The sequence below is a fragment of the Callospermophilus lateralis genome, chromosome 14 (assembly GCF_048772815.1).
Source record: "Callospermophilus lateralis isolate mCalLat2 chromosome 14, mCalLat2.hap1, whole genome shotgun sequence".
Lineage (NCBI taxonomy): Eukaryota > Metazoa > Chordata > Mammalia > Rodentia > Sciuridae > Callospermophilus > Callospermophilus lateralis.
The window spans coordinates 93,832,413-93,856,098 of NC_135318.1; the positions used below are offsets into that span (position 1 = coordinate 93,832,413).

Sequence of the window (23,686 nt, forward strand, 5' to 3'; positions counted from 1 at the left end):
ATAGGATCCAAGTGCAGCTTGGATTCCCCTTTGATTAGAAACTAGCACCTTGCCTATTTCATTCAGTTGGGTGGGAGAGGTGTAGAGGAAGGACCCAGGAGTAGGTTCATCTACTTATATAAAGACCACCTGTGCAGCCCATGGCAAAATCACCTGAGCTGTGGTGGGCATGTCTCAGAGTCCCAGGCACAAATTAGGCAGCTTTGAGGCCTGGTGACAAGGTGCAATGAGTAGCTGCTCCTATGACATTTGGCTCTGGAGCTGAAAGATCGGAGAAAAACAAAGGTTTTGTTCGGGTCTCCTGGATTTTACTATTTTGAGAAGGGCCAAGAGAGAGCTTCTGGCCAGAGGACCCAAATTCCCATGAAGAACTTCATTAAGAAGTGAGATTCTGTCCTTGGCTGGCCTAAAGGGTAGTGGGCCACAATGCAAGGCAGGGTAGAAGGACACGGAGGACACCCATGTCCCAGGCCTGGTGCTAAAAGAGCGGTATTAGGAGTGAGTGTGCAAGAGGGCACCAGAAGGTTTGAGTTCCTGTGGTCGTGTGACCTCACTGGTGTCCATGTGTGGACACAGGAGAAATTCAGGAAGTACGTACTTTCAGCTGGTTCAGGTAGGGTCGCCAGGTCCCGTCCATGAGGCTCTGCCGGTATTTTTTGGTAAAGAAGCCAAGGTACGAAATGAAAGCTGTAATAAGCAAAATGTCTCCACACAACGTCCTTTCCTGCTGCTTGAAGTTCTGCACAGCTTCTGCCCACCTCACGTTTTCAGAAGCGAGTCCCCCAACCTACCATTTCAAAGGCCAGAGAGGAGAGAAGACGCTGTCACATGCCGGGCAACAGCAGTGGATCTGACCACAGAGATCACTCATTGCACGTTCAGAGCAGGAAGAGCCAGGACATCATTTGTTTGACCCTTTCGATCAGTGCTATTTGGTCCTGATTTCAGCAAACAAGCCCTTGTTCTGTGCTGTGCCTTACGAGGACTACAGAAAGATGACTTTTTTAAAATTGGTGCATTATGATTATTTATAACAGTGGGATTCATTATGGTACGTTTCTATATGCACATGACGTAATTTGATCAATTTCATTACCTGGTACTTCCCCTTTTCCTCTCCCCCTACTCCTGGTTCCTATCCTCTACTGGATCCCTTATAGTTTCATGAGGTTCCTCTAAAAACTACTTTCTTCTAACTTCCATATATGAGTGAGAATATATGACGTTTGACTTTCTGAATTTGGTTTATGTTGCTTAACATGGTGGCCTCCAATTCCAACCATTTTCCTACAAATGACATAACTTTGTTCTTCTTTATGGCTGAACAAAACTCCATTGTGTGTGCATACACACACACATACCCACACATGCGTGCGCGCACGCACACACACGCGCGCGCACACATATTACATTTTCTTTATCCATTTGTCTACTGATGGGCACTTAGGCTGGTTCCATAGCTTGGCTAGTGTGAATTGTGCTGCTAAGAACATGGGTATGCATGATTGCTATAGTTGGCTGAAAAACAAGCTTTTAGGCTCTGCCCTTTTTCCCCTGTGGAGATGGATACCACCCACTTTACAGGTTGTTGGGAAGATTAAATATGATCTGTATGTTAATCACTTAGCACCATACCTGGTCTATAGGTACCTCTCCCTTCCTCTCTAAATGCTGGCCTGCCTTCCATTGCATTTTTCATTATACAATGGAAATAAATAAAATCAAATCTGTGTGCTATAAATAATTACCACGTGGTAAGTAAGACACAAATTGTAGAAGTACTGTGCATACGGGGGTGTGTGCCAAGGACCACAGACTTCGGAACACACCCTGATTGACCTGGCCCACTTTGGGATAGCAGCCCTCTCCTTGGGAATAGAGCCATCTTTCCACCGAGGATTGCAAGGTGTCTCATGGAGCTTCGTTCCTGTGTGAGGACTTGCCCTTCATTTTTCCCTTGAAAGAAGCCACCATACAGTGTCAGAACTGGGAAGGACCTGAGGAATTCGCTAACTTCACCATTCCCATTCCATTTTTAGATTAGACTAGAAGGGTGTAAGTATTTCCCCACAATCTGCTGGTAGAGAAAGAGGTGGTTTCAGAACACGTGCCTCATGTTTCTCCAGCCTAGTGCCATCCTGCCTCCCATGAGAACCATCTCAGAAAGTGCTCTAGCCAGGTGCAGCAAATTGTGCTGAGTTTTGGAAACCCATCAGGGAGCTGAATGGAAGGCAAGCCAGCTAGGAAATCTGGATGATTTCTCGCCCAATTCAGTTGAACGGAGGGTCTCTAAATTATGTAGAGGCTGGTCCCACAAGCAAGCACAGACACACACTTGTGGTACAGCCTTTCTCTACTAATGCATGACTCAGTTTAATGGTGGCAATGACTCATTTCTCCCTAAATTAAAAACTATGGCTTTGTTATACAAATAAGTGGTGTCTGGAATAAATGTAAAAAAGAATCGATTATATTTCCCTTCACTGGTAGGGATGGTGCTGCTAAGACTCTCAACTGAAGAGTAACCTCATTCAATGGACTGCTTTGCAAGATCTTAACTGATAAAGATAAAACTGATAAAGTGCCATTGTGCTGGGTTTTGTATCCAGGCTTTAAGAGACTGAAACTGTCCACTTTCTGTCTTGGAGTCCTGGGTCACTATGGAAGATATCTGACTAGCCTGCAGGAGATATTGCATGGAGAGGCCCTGAGACTACACTCTTATTATCAAAACATAGCATAAATAAAATCTTTAGAGCTTGCCTATAAAAATACATGCTTCCTCTAGTAATGTTTCTGCACACATGCAAGCTTAATTGCATCTTGCATGGGTGTGACAGATCCAGCATTTCCTTCCATCCGACCATCTCTATAAGCAAACTCTTGGCATGACCAGGGTGCATGTCCACACTTTCCTGAGGTCTCAGTCCCTGCATCCCAGCACGTATTAATGTTTCCCCGCAAGATGGGCAGTGCTGAGCTGTGCCATCTATTTCGCACCTTCACAACACTCCACAGAGCTGCTAATGTAACGGGAGCTCAGGCTGCCGAGGTGTGCACTCACCAGGCGGTTTGCAAGGGAGATGGTGCCTGCGGTCATTTCAGCTTCTTGCTGACATCTGAGTTTGTCGGCTGTTGCTTTCTCAAACTTGGCAGTGAGCTTTGCCAGGTTTTCGTTAAGGTGCTGTTTAGGAAGGAGCACAAGGTCTGTCAGTAATCCCAGCTCAGGTCACCTCCAGTGCTTCTGAGATGAGGGTTCATGTGATTATAGAAGAAGTGGTTGGGTTGTGGGGAGCTTAAGGGCCTGGGAAAGCAGGGTAGGAAAGGAAAGGAGCCAACTGAATGATCTCAAGTGGAGTCCCAGGGAAGAAGTTGGCTTTATACCGTAGTGAGGCTATGGAGTGGGAATGCAGAGATTTCCCATCCAAGGTGAGAGAGCTGAGCTTCCACACTCCAACACCTCAGTCATGGGGTAAAGGCTATAGGAGGTGAGACTGATGTGGGGGGTGGGGTGCATACACCCCACCTCTCTTTGTATTGGGGAAAATTGGGTTCTTGTGGTCTGTCAAAATGGTGCAGGTCTTGCTACTAAAAGCAAAAGCACATTAAAACTGGGGGAAACTAAAACATGGTCCAGAGGATACCAGGGCAGTTCTTCCTGGATCACTGACTGTACCTTCTGTGTCTAGTCAGGACAGGGCTGTCTAGGCTGACTAGAAGGCCTTAGACCTATAGGACAACTCTTATATAACCTCATTGCTTGTCTCCCGCTATTTCAAAGTATGGGAATATTTTTGAAAAAGTCATAGTTTTGATTTTTTAAAAAATTATTAAGAATCTAGGACTGGGGCTGGGGTTGTGGCTCAGCAGTAGAGCGCTTGCCTAGCATGTGCAAGGCCCTGGGTTCGATCCACAGCACCACATACAAATAAATGAACAAAATAAATGTATTGTATACAAATAAAAAACAAAAAAATAATCTAGAACTGGAGCATAAAACATTTGATGCCCTCAAGAATACATATTTGTATGTATAAAGAAGACACAGGAGATACCTACAAATGTGTCCCGTGTGGGTGCAGTAACTGGGGTTCAGGCTGTTCTGTTAGTCATTACTAAAGTCACAAGAGAAATAAATACAAGGCCGAGTTTACACAGCCAAGTAGGTTTAAGAGCAGGTGGTGAGCCATCTGATTAATGATGGCCGACTGGCCACTCATTTCCCACCTCTCTTCCCCAGACTTCTATAAAATGATTGCAAAGCAATTAAAAAAGCCATAAAGCCCTTAACAACAAGCAAACTGGTGAAGGCTGTTGGAGGATGAGGCTTTCCAAAAGATCTTTGGAGGGTCATGCTATGGAGGGAGTGCAGAGCAGGAGGAGGAAGGAGAAAGCTACAGCTCCCATATCTCACCAGAGGGGGAGCTGATGAGCCTACAGAGGCCCACTGTGAGTTGGAGATTTTGGGAATGAGAGGAGCTGGAAATAGGGGGGCTCATTGGGAGCCTATGGATCCAATTCATATCTCCATCCCCATGTCCAGCATTCAATGCCCCTCGGCACCTAGGCCACCAGGCAAGAGAGTCAACAGGGGCAGAGAAAAAGCACCATATTTTGGCATTTAGGGAGCATCCAACATAACTTATTTGATTTGGAAAACAAATATACCAGTCAGCTCTGCACTTACTTGCAGAACTAGAATCAGCGGGTTTTTTTTTTTTTTTTTTGCCTTTCTAAATATCTTTATTAGAATATTATAACTGCACATAATAATTGGGCTCATTTTGACAAAATCATACTGAATGGGATTTGGTTTACTCCATTTCAGTCCCTAGTACCCCCCTTCCCTTCTCCTGCTCACTCTCCCTATTCCCTTTCTCTAATCCTACTGGTCTTCCTTTCACGTGTTTATTTATTTATTTATTTTTAAATTTTTAAGTTGTAGATAAACACGATATCTTTATTTTTATTTGTTTATTTTTATGTGGTGATAGGGACCGAACCCAGCGCCTCAAGCACGCAAGGCAAATGCTCTACCACCGAGTCACAACCCCAGCCAATATTTATTTATTTTTGATCGCTGCCTTACACATATACTTAAAGGTGGAATTCACTGTGGTATATTTATACATGCACATAGCATGATTTTGTCAAGTTCATAGAATCAGCTTTTGAATACCTCTTATAAACATGAAAGAACAAGAAGATGTTAATGAAAACTTAGATTAAGGTAAATAAGAGGAAAATGAGGGTCTGGAAAAAGGGAGATAATTCAGTAACAATAGCAATGTTAAAACCTTTTCCAACTATTTTATCAGAGATGTGCAAGATATTTTACCCCTCAAATGAGAACAGGATGCTACCAAGACAACTCATTGGCAATGACCAGTATTGCATTGTTAATTTACAACATATTAAGTTCAAGGGAAGGGCTAAAAGAGGAATTTGAGGAAATCTCCTAGAAATTACAAGAAATCATACAGTGACAAAAAGAAGGGAAAGAGAGGACCATGTCAGGAGGGTTGTCATCCAACCAATATGCATTATGAGTCGAAAAAGAAGACAGAAGGATGAGATAATACCAAGTAGCTGAGGACAGTAAGTCTTTACATGCAAAGCACAATGAATACAAAGAGAATGACAGCTAAGCACATCAGTGTAAAATTTCAGATACTAAGAATAAAGAGAAGGTTGAAAGACTTCCAGAAAGGCGAGGGAGTGTGGTGGGGGAACGGCATTCACAAAGGAATGGGACCCCAATGGTTCATTACACTTCTCACCAACAACAGAATAAAGCACTCTGTGTCTCAAGGAGAAAAAATAGCAACTTGGAATTCAAAACCTGGCAAATTAATTGTTACTTCAGTTTAAAAAAAAGGCATTTCCAGACTTCTACTATTCAGACAATTTACCTCTCTCTCTTAAGTTTTTTGAGAAAGTTTCTTGAGGATAAACCATAGAAGAATTAAAGAAGAAACCCACTTTACGCATCCTGAATATAAAATTCTGTACTGGGAATTATCCTTAAATTCTAACCACAAAGCATGCACGTGGCAGGTATTTACGTGTGTGCATGTGTGAGTATGTATGTGTGTGTGTGGAGAGTGTGTGTGTGTCTATGAGTGTGAGTGTGTTTGTGTGTGTGACTGGAGAAGGCTGGAAGGGCTTCAACAGCAAATGGGGAGGAATTTTCTTGCTCTGAGTGAACCTGCATATTAGGGACAGGTGATGGCCCTTGTCCTCTGGTATTAGCAGGGACAGTTCACATGCTCTTGATGTTAATAGGCACATGAATAAGCAAAGGATGGAGAGGAAGTGGTTAAAAGCAAGAATATATATATATTTTTCCACTAGAAAATATTTTGGCAGAACAGAAGTGCCTCCCTAAGGTAGCCAAGGATTTTAAACATATTCTTATTGCTTTCACAGGTTGAGTGGGCTCATCATATGAATGTCGGCTACTGAAAAGGTATAAACATTTTGAAAACATCCCCTTTGCACCAAATGTTCTTTTAGTTAAAATAGCTTGAGTAGAGAGTCTCAAAAATTCTCTTGTTATACTTTCCTGGGAGAGACTGAAGAACATGAAATTATTGGGAGGTCTTTTCCTCCCAGAAATCTGGAATGGGGATATCACGGTATTTTACCCTTGGTGTTCTTTGAGGAGGAACTGCTATGGAGATTATCACCTGTTTTAAATAAATGTTCCATGAACATCTGGATTTACAAAGCAAGTATTTTAGAGATCAGCTGCTTTACCAAAACTAATATTATTATTATTATTAGTGCTGGGGATCAAGCTCATGGCTTCACATATGCTAGGAAAGTGCTCTACCACTGAGCTACATCCCCAGTCCCAAAGTATCTTTCAAAAATAGAGATTGGTGGCAAGGATTTTTGAATTAGAGACATTAGTCACAGGTTTTCATTTAACAATCAATAAGCCCACACCACATGAGGCATGCCGCACGTCTACAATCCTGCTTTTGACAATTTGTAAGACCTGCTTTATCGTCATGACAAATGTGCAGCAAGCATCTCATTTGCCTGGAATGCAGGTGTAGAAATTAAATATCCAGAAAATTGTTTGGATTGAAGTTGATTACGGGAGCGACTGAATTCTTGCATGCAGTAGATATGCATGTGATAGAAAGTGTGCGAGGCAAAGGAGGGCAGGAGAGGCAGAGGGGCAACAGCGAGACCTCAGGCTGTTCCTGCTGCTCCCTCTGTCCTGGGCAGGTCTGGCTTCAAGCTTTACTTGTGCAATTTCCTTTAATCCTCACAACAATCCAGTGAAGCCAGTTCTATTACTGTGTCCATTTTACTTTAGGAAACTTTAGTTTGGGCATTCTGAAGACACCACCAGTAAATATCACAGCTTGGTTTGGAATTAAAGTCTATTGATGAACATATTTTTAATTGCTGTGCTATCCCCAGGATTCTAATGTCTATCTTTTACTTTTGAAGTTTTCATTTTCATGGTCAAGGTGAAGTTCAAGGGGACTCCTCTCTAAAATAGATGTGAACCCAAGATCACCATCCCCTTCCCGCAGTGCTGGGTGAAGCAGATATGCTAGTGTTACCTATGTGATGTTTAATATAGCTAATGACCCTTATAGTTTTATAGTTTTGGACAATGGAACACCCCCGAAATCACAGAATACTGCTTGCTTTTTTTTTCTTTTTCTCCAGTACTAGGGATTGAATCCAGGGGTGCTCTACCACTGAGATACATCCTAAGACCAGCTCTTATTATTTCTTTTATTTGGAGACCATGTGTCACTGAGTTTCCCAAGCTGGACTTGAACTTGTGATCCTCCTGCCTCAGCCTCCTGAGCCACTGGGATTACAGGTGTGTGCCACCATGCCCAGCTATACTGCTTGCTTTTAAAAGCATCTATAAAACAATGCAGATAGCATAAGACATGTCCACACTGCTGAGTGTGAGACTGACACTGTTGGCCAGAAATGAAGCTAATTAGGTACCAAAGGTGAAGCAAGGTGGCTAAAACCTACATTTCAAAGGGGATGAGGAGGAAAGAATCTTGAAGTCTTAACTTTTTTCTCTTAACCTATCAAATGTGCAAAAAATATTAAATTCACTTTAACATTTAACATGGTTAATAAGAGAACAGTCAGCTCCATGATAATACCGTGTGTCTATGATATATCTACCTATCTGTCACCCTTTCTTTCTTCAGAGAAAAAGGAAAAAAATCTTTTCAGACCAGAATTGTAAGCCAGTGGTTCAGGGGATTTGTCTTGTTTGGCCTAAAAGATGTTAGAAAAAGAAATATAAAAAGTTGCCTCTGTTGACAAATGAAATTTTGTTTAAAAAAAGGGGGAGGGGCTGGGTTGTGGCTCAGCGGTAGAGCGCTCGTCTAGCATGTGCGAGGCCCTGGGTTTGATCCTCAGCACCATATAAAAATAAATAAACAAAATAAAGGTATTTTGTACAACTACAACTAAAAAAAATAAATATTAAAAAAAGGGGGGGGGTGTTTCCTATTTCCCCTTAGATATCATGTTAGGCACTGGGTCATGGCCAGAGAAGGGTGTTTGAGAGGCTGCACTGTTTGCAATGGGGTGAAGAAGGGGCTGGGGTCCACTCACAGCAATCTTGGCTTTGATGGCCGCCAGCTTCTCCTGAGCAGCTGTGAGCTCCGAGGTGGCTTTGCTTAAAGCCTGGCGCTTGGGTTCCACATCACAGAACACCTCATAGAACCTCACGATGTTGATGACCCAAGAGCAGAGGCCCGAAGCTGCGTAGGACTTGGTGGCCACGAACTCAGGATTGAACTCAGGGTCTTGCAGATATGGTCTGATGGCTTTGAGGCAATTCTCGTGAATGTTCTCCTTGTCAAAGTGGATCAGGGAATCCAGGAAGCTGTCCACTTTGGTCATGGTGACCTTAGCAGCCTTCCAGCTCCGGTCCTTGGGCACCTTGCCCCCTGGGGCCATGAGCACCATCACTGCGGCACTGACGTTGCTGACAGCTGGAGGTGGGGAACCAAATGACTTCAGCTCTGTCAGGTTGGTCTGAGAAAAGAGAAGGAGGTCATTAGAGGGAAAAACGAATGAGTTTTCTTTGTCCTCTTGGCCACTAATGGAGTTAGGCTGGGGAGCAATCAATCTGAATGGGCTGCTTTGAAGCCTGCAGCAGCCCTCTGAATTTTAAATATCATGACTCATCAAAAGGAAACCAAAGCTACTCCCCAGTGACTTCAGACTTCCCTGAATGGTTAGACGGGGACTCAGCTATGTTCTTTCAATGCTTTAACTGACTCTCAGCCCCATTAGAAACACACAATTATTTCACATTCAGCTGAAAAACTATAGGGATGCCAACATACTCTGAAATATGCAGCATGACATGAATAAAAGATAAGGTTATTATAAATTAATTTCCACCCCGGATTGCTATAACTAATTTTTTTTTTCTTTAATTAAACTGCTTTGTTCCATGAGCTCATTCTAACTACTCTTGACTGTCCTGATAGCAAAGTGGCATTTTTTTTTCTGCCAAGAAATAATTCAGTCAGAAAGCCAGGCACGGCTCCTGAGTCAGCTGCCCCTGCCCGGTCGCAGGTTTGTCCTTTGTTCCAAGTCTCACTTGCTCTAGAGAGGTGTGGCTAAAAGGACTGACCTTGGCAAATCACTTAAACTTCCCGGGACTTGATGCCCTCGTGTGTAAATTGGGGTCAGGGGCACCCACTAATTCATGTATAAAATTGTGTTCTAAATGCTCATGAAGTTGATGTGAGACTCTCTGTGATATTCCACGTGAAGCCCAGGAATGAAACCACTCGCTTATGGGGGAAGATCTTGATTTCAGAGATGAAAGCCTTTTCCGAATTTATTCAAGGTGCACTTGAACCTGGAAGTCCACCAGTGAAGGGGGCTATTTCTAGCTCCTAATGGAAAGACTGAGGAAGATGCTCCTTTTGTTCCTGAACTGTTTTCACATGTGGTTATGACTCCCCGGCAGGGGCAGAAATGAAGGATGGCATAGGTGTGAGAGGGATGCTAGCACACCTGTAGTGGTAGCCTCCATGGAGGTGAGAGAGGGCAAAGGGAGAAAATAGGAACAGGCAGAAATAAGAAATGGCATCATTTAAAAATTAATGCTTTGGGCATGATGGTGCATGCTTGTAACCCCAGTGGCCTGGGAGGCTGAGGCAGGAGGATCGTGAGTTCAAAGCCAGCCTCAGCAACTTAATGGGACCCTGTTGGAAGGAAGGAAGGAAGGAAGGAAGGAAGGAAGGAAGGAAGGAAGGAAGGAAGGAAGGAAGGAAGGAAGGGCTGGGGATATAGCTCCGTGGTTGAGTGCCCCTGGGTTCAATCCCAAGTACAAAAACCAACAACAAACAAAAAACCCTAAGAAATGATCTGAACATGGATTCTCAAGACAATAACAATGGGGCAGGCAGCAATGATACTACTAACAGAAGCCCAAGGTTGGCAGAGACATTTCTCAAGAGGCCACCATCGAGTGTGCAAACGTTGGGCAGCCTTGGTTCCACTCCTATCCTAGGGCTATTACTTTAGCTGTGGCCTTGACTGCTTTTCTCCAGGTACCTGCCTAATTAATTTGTCCTTTCCCCCCAATTTTCTCAAACTTCTCAGGATGGTCCACATTCACCTTCTTTAACACCAACTGCTACCTTCTGCCTTCTACCGCTGGTCCTCACCAGCTGCCCGGCCTCGGGGCTCCTCCATGCTGTGCTCCACATTTTTCTTTTTTATTCCACAGCATCTGTCACGCTGTATCCCTTCGTGTAAATTACCTCTTCCTTATGCTGATGGTGTCTTGCCTCTGCTAGAATATGAGCATCCTAGAGACACAGCTCTTCTTTTTTTTTCCTGCCTAGTCCATTAAAGGCAGTCCATAAATCTTCATTGAGTGAATAAATAAATAAACAAATGTACATCCAGAGTCATTCACAGGACAAAAATTTAATAAGTGCCCAGTACTGTTTTATGGGATGAAGATACTTAGAACACAAGAAAGGAAAAGTCCTTTTACTTATTCAGTTGGGGGAGATGGTTAAACAAAGAGATAATCTTTGATATTTTTGACAGTGAGAAGATAAACAAACCAGGGCTAATGGATAGAGACTACTTGGAGGGTGATGATACCATGTTAGCTAAGAAGGTAGGTCTGCAGAGGCCTCTTGGAGAACCTGACTTTCCAGCTGGGAGCTAAAAGATAGGAGCAAAGCAGTTCTAGAGAGATCTGCAGGACTATTCCAGGCTGCTGAGTCAGCAATGGAGAGGTCAGAGGCAAGAAGGCACTGGGCCATGATGTAGGGGTCAGAGGAGTCAGGAGATTGGTGGAGATGAGACTGAAGGTGCAATCAGGGCCAGACCATGGGGACCAGGCACCATGGGAAGAGTTAGGATTTTATTCTAATTTCAGCAGGCAGCCACTTGGAGGCCTTAGACAGCAAATGAAATTATCTGCTTTACGCTTTAAGAGGGTCACAAGAGAAAATTACAACATATCTAGCTTTGCAGATCTTTATTGCTTTGGTTTATGATTCTAGATTCTGGCAGCAATTCGAACAAAAACAGGTCAGAATGCTTCCTGACTGCACCAGTGGGTTTTGTTTACAGCCAGAGAAAAGGAGGTGACCTACAGAAAGCAGAAAGAAGTGAGGTACAGAGACGGCGCCACAGGTTACAGCTTGACCTTGGCCTTATTGGAACCTGCTTTGAACAGTGGGTCCTTGGTTGGCTGAAACTCTGCTGAGGGGATGGGTTAAGACGTGGTCATTCATTACAAGAGGAGGTTGTAGACTCTCTTCACTTCAAGATAGGCTTCAGTTCACTCTGTATGGAGAAACCTTTAGGCCAAATTTAAAATATGTTCAGAGGCATATTTTAATGAACAATTAATAACTTATGAATATTATTAATTATTTTTTTATAAAGTGTGATTTTTAAATAAGCAATGTACTTTTCTCTCTTACAGGTACATAATTGATTGGGCCAACTTCCTAAAGGTCAAACTTAATTCAGTTTAACCAGAGTGTGTTGTAGTGTGGGGGACAGGGCTGGGGTGTGCCCGCACTGTCAAGGGAAGCTGCTTTAGTCATTTACGAAGGAGACTGAAGAGGGCTTGGTCCAGGTTTTTCCCCAGTGCACGTGATGAGAAATGATTGGAACTGGAACCCATTTGGGGTAGTATAGTCAGAGCTTACTGCTAGGCTCAACAAGAAGTGAATAAAATTCTTCAGCAGGATTTTTTTCATCCTTCAGATGGATGAACCCAATTTATACAAAACAAATCGAATCTCAGGAAACCTAGGTCATTTCCAAAAATTTACCTCGTGCAGGATGCTTTGATGAATGTGATTCTATATAGATCTGTGTGAAAAATCTTAGAGTCATTTTTTTTTAAGGATAATAATATTCCTGGAAGTGGATTGGTTGGGTCCAAATGCAGAAACATTTTTAGCATTCCTTGTGTATACCATCAAGTTATTTCCCAGAAATTTCAATGACAAGTGCTCAAGAGAGCCTGACACATGCCCATTCTTTTCAATATTTAATTTGATAAGTTGAAAATGATATCACAACATTGGTTTAATTAATTTACATATCTATATAGTCATGTACGCACACCCAGACACATGCATATCCCTGTTTATGTTAACCTTCTTTTTCATGCAAAGCATCTTGAACATTTTAATGTTATTAATTATTTTTATAAAGTGTGATTTAAGATACGAAATGCAGTTTTCTCTCTTACAGGTACATAATTGGCTCAACTTCCTATTGTTTCACATTTAATAGTTGATTAAAGGATATTAACTTTTAATGATATTAGAGACAAAAACCAAAAATCCAAACTGGACTTCAATTAGATTTGTATTTGACTTATGAATAAATTGGGGGAAACAGTGGCATCCTTATGAAATTGAATCTTTCAGTATACAAACTTGGCATATGTTTATTCACATTTTTTTTTAATCCACTAAGGATGTGCAGTTTTCTTCACAGTTTCAACAGATTTCCTTACACTTATTTGGACCCTGTGTTTTGGTTGTTACTTTGAAAATACATTTTCCAAATGGCTTTTGTGGATATTATGGAAGCTATTACATTTTGTAATCTCTTTTGTAATAAGCCCTTAACCTTTCACATTTATTTACTATATTTTATAACATGTATGAAGAATAAGACATTTATCTGCTATTGCATAAGATTCATAGGATTGATATTTTTTTTCATTTATTATTGCATTGTTTAGGAATCTAGGATAGATTTTTTTTAGTAACAGTAGAGAGGGGGGCAACCACAGTGTCTTTTCTATGTCAATGGGAGTGTCTCTAGTGGCCTACTATTAAATAGGATGTTTTGCCCTTGGATTGGGATTGATTGCTTTCTGTTAGCAAAAAAAATCTAATTATCCTTTTATCCCTACTTTACTAAGAGCTTTAATAAGCAGTGAATATTGAACTGTGTTAAATACCGTTTTGACATTTCTCGGACTAAAAAGCTTTTCTCCCTTGCCGTATACTGGATAAACCTTTCTGGTTGCTGGCATATGGGTGTTTGAACACATTGCCAGAGTTGACGGACTGGTATTTTGTATGCACATACCTTATACCATCATTCATAAATTAATCTGAGGCTGTGTCTCTATCACTTTTAGTATTGAGCTGATCACCTTAAGGAGAACCTGAGAAGTTCTGCAGGGAAGAAGTTTGTCTATTATCCTAGCATTCCCCAAATGAATAGATTATAAAATCTATGTTTATGTTACTTGTTAGGTTAAAAGACAAAGAACAGACTGGGAGAAAACACACACACACACACACACACACACACACACACACACACACACGCACACACTCTCACACCAAGGAATTAATTGGAAACATTTGTAAAGAATAACTGTAAATCAATAGCAAGAAGAGAAACAATCTCAAAAGAAATGGGCAAAGAACCTGAACAATTGATGAACCAAAGAAGGTCTAAATATTTGGAAAGATTCTTGGTCTGTTTAGATTGAAACCATTTAAAATTAAAGTATTATTTATACAGCTTTCTCTGGCTTCTGTAGCAAATTACCACAAATGTAGCAATTCAAAACAACCTAGAGTTATCAGTGTGCGGTTCTGGAGGTCAGAAGTTCTACAGTAAAGGTGTTGGCAGGACTGGTTCTTTCTGAAGGCTCTAAGGGTCAATCCATCCCATGTCTCTGCCAGTTACTAGATACTGTTGCTCCTTGGCTTATGGCCCCATAACACTCCAACTTTCCACTCCTTCTATCATCAGTCACCTTCCGTCTCTCTCTTTTGCAGACCCTGTGATTACATTTAGAGCTCTCACAATAATCCAGGATAATCTCCCTACCTCATGGCCTTTCACTTCATTATATCTGCAAAATCATATCTGCCATATACAGTAACATTCCTATGTTCTTTGGATTAGGATGTGGCTCTCTGGGGGAGAGGCATTATTCAGTCTGCCACTTTGTTCTACCAAACAGTTGTACTTATTTGGCCCAGAGAAATATTTGCACTTATGCAATTAAGGTATATGTACCGAGATATTTGTCTCAGGAGGAAACCCTACAAACTCAATGAAAAATGAATGAATACAATACAGTACAATTATAACATGGAATACTACTTGCAATAAATAAACGAGGTTTCAACATAGGTACTCACAAGAAATGACCTTGTTTCAAGAGAGAAAATAACTTTCCACATATAAGTGAGTTCATGCAACATTTTTCTTTCTGTCTGGCTTATTTCACTTGGCATAATATTCTTCAGGTTTAACCATTTTCTCACAATATAGCAGCATCTCTTTCTTTTTAAAGGCCAAGTAGTAATCCATTGTATGTGTTACATTTTCAATTCATCTCTCTCTCTCTCTCTCATACACACACACACACACACACACACACACACACACACACAAACACATACATACATACACACAAAAAATGTTACACTACAAGATAAGCTGATCGATTTGTTAATTTTCTTGACTATAGTAATTATTCACTATGTATACCAAATCATCATGTTTATACCCTAAACATATACAATAAATAAACAAGAGAAAGTAAGTTGGTAGCATCTATTTGCATTTAAAATATGGTATATTTTATATAATGTATATATGGTATGTATGCATTTATTCAAATGTAAATGCATAGAAAAATTGTTGAATTAGATACACCCAAATTATCTTCTGGGAAAAAACTGGGGCTGGAGTAGAAAATGAGAGTGACATCATATTTGACCCTATATAGCCTATACAATTTGAATTATTTTTAACAATAAAAATGCCGTTACATATTATGTATGTAATAAAAATAAATTTGCTATAAAAATGCATGGGAAATAGAAAATTACAAGTAATTTTGTGGAGGGAGAAAAGGCCATGACATTGCAAGATATACCATTCCTAAACTAAGGCAGGAAAAAAAAACAACTATGGGATTTATTTCAGTTTAGCTATAAAAGCAATATAAAACTGCTGAGATGGAGACAGAACGTGCAGAGACGTAGTAACCGCCTCTGGATTTACAGGTATTCTTTATGTATGAGCTAAAAATTTATAGTTAACTTTGAAAATAATGAGCAAACAGGGAAATGGTCCTTAAATACCAAAGTTCTGTGAGTGCAGAAGGGTTTGTGGTGTCCTGGAGTCTGTGGGATCATGAAGCAAAATATGTCCTTATGACATGTTGTACACTCAGGTCCATTCTACTCCATCAAAAAAAGAAGTGCTATTTGAGACTCTGTTATGGTCTGGGTACGAGGTGCCCCCAATGAGCTCCTGGGGAGGCAGAAATATTCCGAGGTACAATGATCACATTATGGAGGGCTGTAACCTAATCAGATCATCCTAGTTTGACTTGATGCACTGGGTGGCGACTGTAGGCAGGTAGGACATGGCTGGAGGAGGTAGGTCACTGGAAGAATTCCTCTCCCCAACCCCTGCCAATTCTGTTTCCAGTCCCCACCATAAGCCCGGCAGAGTTCCTCTACTGGGCTCTTCCCAGGATATGCTGGCCTCATCTGGAGCTCAGAGCAATTCAGTAGACTCTCTATGGACTGAGACCTCTAGAAACTGAGAGCCCCAAATAAACTTTCCCTTCTCTAAGCTGTTGTTGTTGGTCATGGTGACCAAAAGCTAACTAAAACAGAATCATTAATAGGTTGCCCACCTGCAGATTGTGAACACTGGCCTACAGTTAAACTTCTTGGTGATGTCATGGGACTATTAAGGATGGTCGACTCACCCTCAGAACCCTCACCTGGGGACCTCACTTTATATTTATTTATTTAAAATTTTGAGACAGGGTCTCATTAAGTTGCTCAAGTTGGCCTCAACCTTGAGATCCTCCTGCCTCAGCCTTCCAAAAAGCTGGGGTTACCGATGTGGACCGCTGTGCTTGACTTTCAGGACCCCATTTTTGTACCCACCACTCAGATACACTGCAAAGATTGTTCCTTTCTGGAGTGTTCTTTTCTACTGCCTCCATCTAGTAAAATATTCATCCAATAGTAACTGATTAATTAACTGTGTCTTCTTTATTTCCTACCTGGCCAGGCAGTTCACTCTGCCCTCTTCTTTGCTGTCAAGTCATTGAAAATGTTTAATTTTTATTTCTGTTAGGTAATGCCTGCACAGGTTTGTAAACTCTACTGGAGCTTCAAGTCTTAGAACAAAACACCTCCCCAGCTTCAGCTCCCAGAAATCACCCCGTAATTTATTCCATGATTACCTCCAGATTTTATGCATTACTGATAGAGAAAACGTTTAGATTGCTGTTAAAAACATTTTAACATTATCAAGTGACTTAGTACTCTAGAAAATGAATACTTTATTATTTTTTGACTTCATTTTTCTCTCAATGTCTTCCTCTATTGTAGTTATGTCACAGTTTTAGTTAAGTTAGCATTGAGTGTGATTATAAGTATTGCATCAGGCTAGCAGGATCTCAGTACCTAAGGCCAGAAAGGAGATCACAAAAAAACTACAGGCCAATATCTTTAATGACATAGATGCAAAAGTCCTCCACAAAATACTAGTAATCCAGATTCATCAAAAGGATCACTCAACATGATCAAGTGGATGAAAGAATGGTATTTGCAGATTAATATAAATGTGATAGAATGCACTAACAGAATGAAAGACAAATCATTTGATCATTTCAGATGCAGAAAAAGCATTTACCAAAGTCAACATTCTTTTATGATTAAGACACTCAGCAAATTAGGCGTGGAATGAATGGATTTCAATACAATATATTGAATATAATATATAATTGAATACAATATATTCAATACAATATATAATAAGTCAAGAGTTAATACACTTAATGGAGAAAAAGTGGAATCCTTTTCTCTATGATTCAGAAGACAAAAATACTCATTCTTGACACTTCTATTCAACATAGTATTGGAAGTCATTGGAAGGCAATAAGGCAAGAGAGAAATAAAAGGAATGCAAATAAAAAAGGAAGAAATGAAATTATTGCTGTTTGCTGCTTGCATGATTTTACATATAGAAATCCTAAAGTTTCCACTAGAAAAAAAAAACACCTGTTAGAATCCAAAAACAAATTTAGTCAATTTATAGGATTACAAAATCCACAGTCAGAATCAGTAGCATCTCTCCACACCAAAGAATGAGCTTTTTCAAGAGGAAATCAAGGCAATAATCCCATCTACAATGACTACAACAAAACGAAATCCTAGAAATAAATTTAACCAAGGTGAAAGAATCAAAAACACCAATACATACTTGTTTATGGACTGGAAGAATTAATATTTTTAAAAAGCTACCCAATGTGATCTGTAGATTCAATGCAACCCTTTCTGATATTCCAATGTAACTTTCATAGACATAAATTCAATTCATATGGACTATCTCTCTCTCTCTCTCTCTCTCTCTCTCTCTCTCTCTCTCACACACACACACACACACACACACACACACACACCCCAAATAGCAAAGACAATTATAAGCAAAAAGAACAAATCTGGACACATCACAATATGTGATTTTTTCTCTAATGCTAGGGATTGAATTCAGGGCTTTGTGCATACTAGGCAAGCACCCCACCACTGAACTAGATCCCCAGGTCTTTTTATGTTATTTTGAGACAGAGTCTCACTAAATTGCCCAGGCTTGTCTGGAACTTGTAATCCTCCTGCTTCAGTCTCTCCAGTAGGTGAGATTATAATTGTGCCTCTCTGTACCTAGCTCACAATATCTGATTTTAAACAATACTACAAAGTTATAGTAATTAAACACCATAGGTCTGGCATAAAAATAGATCTGGTGAATGGAACAGAATAGAGCCCCCAAATGAACCTACATATGTACAGTCAATTAAATTTAAACGAAATGTCAAGGAAATACAATGGGAAAATATAGTCTGTTTAATAAGTGGCATGGAAAAAACTGGATATCTCTAGGCAGAAGAATAAAGTTAGGCCCCTATAGCATACCACATTAAAAAAAAGTCAACTCAAATGGATTCAAATCTTTAAAATAAGACCTGAAACTATAAATTTCCTACAAGAAAACATAGGAGAGAAATGTACAATGTACTGTTCTGGGCAATGATTTTTTTTTTTTCAGATTGGACTCAAGAAGCATAGAAACCAAAAGCACAAGTGGATCAATTGGATTACATTGAAATAAACTTTAAATAAAAAAGAAACAACAAAACAAGGAGACAGCCAGTGATTGAATGAAGATATTTGCAATCCAACTGAGGAATATTAAGTCTGAAACATGTGAGGAACTCAAGAGAAAGAAAATAGTCCAATTAACAAATGGTCAGGGTCCTGAGGGGGTGGCTCAATGGTAGAGCACTTGGTTCATCCCCCAGAATCTCCAAACCAAAACAAAAGACAGAGGGGAAAAGACATGGGCAAAGGACATGAATAGACATTTCTCAAAAAGACCAACATGAGTGGCTAAGAGGTACAAGGGGAAAACAAACAAACAACCCCCCCCCCCCAAAAAAAAAGACAAGCTCAATGTCACTAATCATCAGGTAGATTGAGATTAAACCCACAGTGAGGTGTCATCCATACCTATTAGAATGGCTACTATAGAAAAGATGAAAAACAAGTGCTGGTGGGTGTTATGGGCTCTACGGGCAAGGACCAAACAGACTCCATTTTACCCTGGGACTCCATACCATGTAAGAAATGCTTCTCCCATGGGAAAGCCCCGTCTCTGTACCCATTAATTGTCACCTAGCATAACATACTTGGAAACACAAAATGGCAATTCTTATACAATATAAAATTGTTCTCTTTGGTTTCCCTTTTCCTTGGGCAATGTACCTTGTCAGAGATTGACTGTCTAGACGTTAGTAACCATTCTCTAACATATACTGAACTAGGGTCATTTTGACCCTCTTCCCTTCTGCTTGCTTGCTGCTATGCCAACCTGGAAAGTCCCTTGAGAAATACCAAGGCACCCATTGCATTGTCTCGCTAATTGCTCAGTTCAGCTTCTATACCTGCTTGCTTGCAGCTACGTCAACCTAGATGTGGTTTTTGCCTTTAAATATTCTAAAATGCTCAGGCTCTGGGCTCTTCCTTGCAGAGACAGTTATGGGTCCTGAGAGGAGCAGTCACCTACCAGCCTGCTAAATAAAGACTCTTCCATTTGGACAAAACTGGGACTTGGTGTGTTTTCTGAGTGACCTGCCCCACAACAGTGAGGAGACGGAGAACAGGGAGCCCTTGCATACTGTCAGTGGGAGTGTAAATCAGAATAGACATCATGGAAAATAGAATTGCCAGATGATCCAGTAATGCTACTCTGGGTATTTACTCTAGGACTTCAAACCAGTCTGCAAAGAGGTATCCACACTCCTGGGGTTTGTGGCAGCACTTGTTACACCAGATAAGATATGGAATCAACCTCAGGACCCAAGTGTCTATCACTGGATGAATGCTTAAAGAAAATGTGATGTGTCAAACTCTCGACAGGGGGAATACATCTGAGTTTTTTGAGGTCTACTGCACAGTGTGGTGAATATATTTAATAATTAAGTACCATGTATTTTGATACCACTAAAGGAATAAATTTCAAATCCTCTCATAAAAAGTGTTAAGTATTTGAGGTGATGGATACGCTAACTAGCTTGATTCCATCATCCCACATTGAATCAAAAAATCATAACATCACTTCATACCCCATAAATATGGGCAATTATAATTTGTCAATATACAATAAAGACAAATAATAATTGAAAAGATTACTCAGACTGCTCTAATGGGCAAAGACAGCACTGGAGCAAGGGTGGACACAGACTTATGAAGAAGCTGTTAACAGCCCAAGGAAGAGATGATTGATGGTGGCTAGGACCAAGTGGCAGCGGTAGAGATGATATAAAGCATTCAAATTCTGGATATACTTTGAAATTGGTCAAATTTGTTAATAGATTGTATAGGAGTGTGAGATAAACAGCACATTAATTCCTCTTTCTTTTCTGTGTCATAGGGATCAAGAACTTCAATGACTTGCAGGGCATGGTGCCATGTGCCTAAATCCCAACAACTTGGGAGGCTGAGGGAGGTGGAGTTTGAGGCCAGCCTCAGCAACTTAGCAAGGCCCTAAACAACTTTGTGAGATCCTGTCTCAAAACACAAAGTAAAAAGGGCTGAAAAGGATGGAAGGAAAAAGGTACACTCATATATTGCTGGTGGGACTGCCAATTGGTGCAACCACTCTGGAAAGTGGCATGGAGATTCCTCAGAAAACTTGGAATGGAACCACCATTTGACCCAGCTATCTCACACCTCAGTTTATACCCAAAGCACTTAAAATCAGCATACTACAGTGATGTAGCCACATCAGTGTTTATAGAAGCTCAACTCACAATAGCTAAACTATGGAACCAAACTAGGTGTCCTTCAACAGATGAATGGATAAAAAACAATGTGTTATACATATACAATGCATTTGCTGGTAAATGGATGGAGCCGGAAAATATCATGCTAGGAGAAATAAGCCAATCCCAAGAGAACCAAAGGCCTCATGTTTTTTTCTGATATGAGGATGCTAATTCACAACACGGGGTGGGGTAGGGAAGAATAGAGGTACTTTCGATTAGACAGAGGGGACGTTGTATCTTATTTCAGACTTATATCTTAAACATTTATGAAAGAGCCTTAGAAAGCTCTTGTGCCCTGTGTGGTACTCAAAGGTCAAAAGGACCCTGGGTTGCCACACTGGAAGATCTAGGGATTGGATTCTGAAGATGTCAGTTCAAGTCCTGACTCTAATATTGACACCTGTGACTGTGGGAAAGTGAGTGACCTTGCTGAGCCTTGGTTTTCTCATCTGTGAAGTGCTCTTTCATGCTCTGGTTGGTTCTATGATGAACATCTATGGGATTTCTGTGGTAGCTCTTGGACCCTGACACAAGAGTCAGTTAAATGAGTATTTGTTTACTTAGTGAATAAAGCAATGGCATCTGGGGTCACCCGAACCCTCCCAACTCTGCCCTTATGTGTCTTGAGAACACCAGGACACCAGGTGGTCTTTGGCCCACCCCTGGAGGTGGTCAGGTGTGGCAGGCAGTCTTCCTACCTTGTTGAGGGTGTTGAGGGCTGCCTGGGCGGCCGTGAGTGCCGGCTCTGCTTTAGCCAGATCTTCCTCACAGTCCTTCTGCTTCTGCTTCACCTCTAGCATGATGAGGGCCACCTTCTGCTCCTCCTCATCTGCGATGGCTTTCTCTTTGCTCACTTTATCAGTTTCCACGCCGACCACCTGAATCAATTTGTCTGCATCTTCGTTCTTCTGCTTTAGCTCCACTTCCTGGGTGGCCAGCTTGGCTTTCAGATCATCCACCTGCATCAGAGAAGTAAAGAGGCTTAGCAGGAGTAAGGCAGGCATGACCCTGAAGACCCATCTCTGCAGAACAGAGAGCCAACTCCTGATGCAAACAAAGGTGCAAAGCTATGTACCCCGGTGAAACCCAGCTCTCTGATCTAGGAAAGGAACTGGACTCTCTCTCCCCTTTGATGGAATATTCTAAACAACAGGCACTCTGATACTTCTCCTTGATATCTCAATGTTTTAGGCTTCTTCTCACTGATATTGGTATGTCTTTTAAAATTTCATGCACCAAACAACAACAAATTATTTTTTCTATGGTGCTGGAGATTGAACCCAAGGCCTTGTGCTTGCAAAGCAAGCACTCTACCAACTGAGCTATATCCCCAAATGAATTTTGCACATAGAAAGTCCTTAATAAATATCAGTTGTTTAATTAAAACTGGCCAATGTGTTGGTATTGGCACCAAAACAGACTGGTAGACCAATGGTACAGAATAGAGGACACAGAGACTAACCCACATAACTACAATTATACTAGACAAAGGTGCCAAGGACACGCATTGGAGAAAAGATAGCCTCTTCAACAAATGATGCTGGGAAAACTGGAAATCCATATGCAACAAAATGAGATTAAACCCCTATCTCCCACCATGCACAAAACTTACCTCAAAATGGATCAAGGACTTCTTAGGAATACAACCAGAGACCCTGCATCTAATAGAAGAAAAAGTAGGCCCTAATCTCCATCATGTGGGATTAGGCCCCAACTTCCTTAATAAGACAACTGTGGCACAAGAATTAAAATCAAGAATCAATAAATGGGATAGACTCAAACTAAAAAATCTTCTTCTCAGCAAAAGAAACAATCTGTGAGGTGAACAGAGAACCTATATCCTGGGAGCAAATCTTTACCATCACACATCAGATAGAACACTAATCTCTAGGGTATATAAAGAACTCAAAAAGCTAAACACCAAAAAAACAAATAACCCAATCAATAAATGGGCCAAGAACCTGAAAGAGACTCTTCTCAGAAGATGAGGTACAGTCATCAACAAATACATGAAAAAATGTTCATCATCACTAGCAATTATAGAAATGTAAATTAAAACCACTCTAAGATTTTATCTCACTCCAGTCAGAATGGCAGCTATTATGCATACAAACAACAATAAGTGTTGGCGAGGATGTGGGGGGAAAAGGTACACTAATACATTGCTAGTGGGACTGCAAATTGGTGCAGCCAATATGGAAAGCAGTATGGAGATTTCTTGGAAAATTGGGAATGGAACCACCATTTGACCCAGCTATCCCTCTCCTCGGACTATATCCAAAGGACTTAAAAAAGCATACTACAGGGACACAGCCACATCAATGTTTATAGCAGTATAATTCACAACAGCTAAACTGTGGAACCAACCTAGATGCCCTTCAATAGATGAATGGATTAAAAAATGTGGCATATATACACAATGGAATATTACCCAGCAATAAAAGAGAATAAAATCATGGCATTTGCAGGTAAATGGATGGAGTTAGAAAAGATAATACTAAGTGAAGTTAGTCAATCCCAAAAAACCAAATGCTGAATGTTTTCTCTGATATAAGGAGGCTGTTCATAGTGGGGTAGGGAGGGGGGGGGAGCATGGGAGGAATAGATGAACTCTAGAGAGTTCAGAGGGGTGGGAGGGGAAGGAAGGGGGCATGGGTAATTAATGATGGTGGAATGTGATGATCATTATTATCCAAAGTATATGTATAAAGACACGAACTGGTATGAATATACTTACTATGTATACAACAAGAGATATGAAAAATTGTGCTCTATATGTGTAATAAG

At 40.8% G+C, this 23,686-nt stretch overlaps 1 protein-coding gene across 1 annotated transcript in view; it reads right to left on the reverse strand.

Annotated features, from left to right (window-relative positions):
* LOC143386066 (dynein axonemal heavy chain 9-like) overlaps positions 1-23,686 on the reverse strand; it is a 78,944-nt gene that overhangs the window by 30,070 nt on the left and 25,188 nt on the right. The window contains exons 6-9 of the mRNA XM_077105176.1: positions 21,598-21,858; positions 8,614-9,039; positions 3,065-3,184; positions 599-787 (exon numbers count right to left, since the gene is read on the reverse strand). Coding sequence (XP_076961291.1) covers positions 599-787; positions 3,065-3,184; positions 8,614-9,039; positions 21,598-21,858 — 996 coding nt within the window. The remainder of the gene's footprint in view (positions 1-598; positions 788-3,064; positions 3,185-8,613; positions 9,040-21,597; positions 21,859-23,686) is intronic.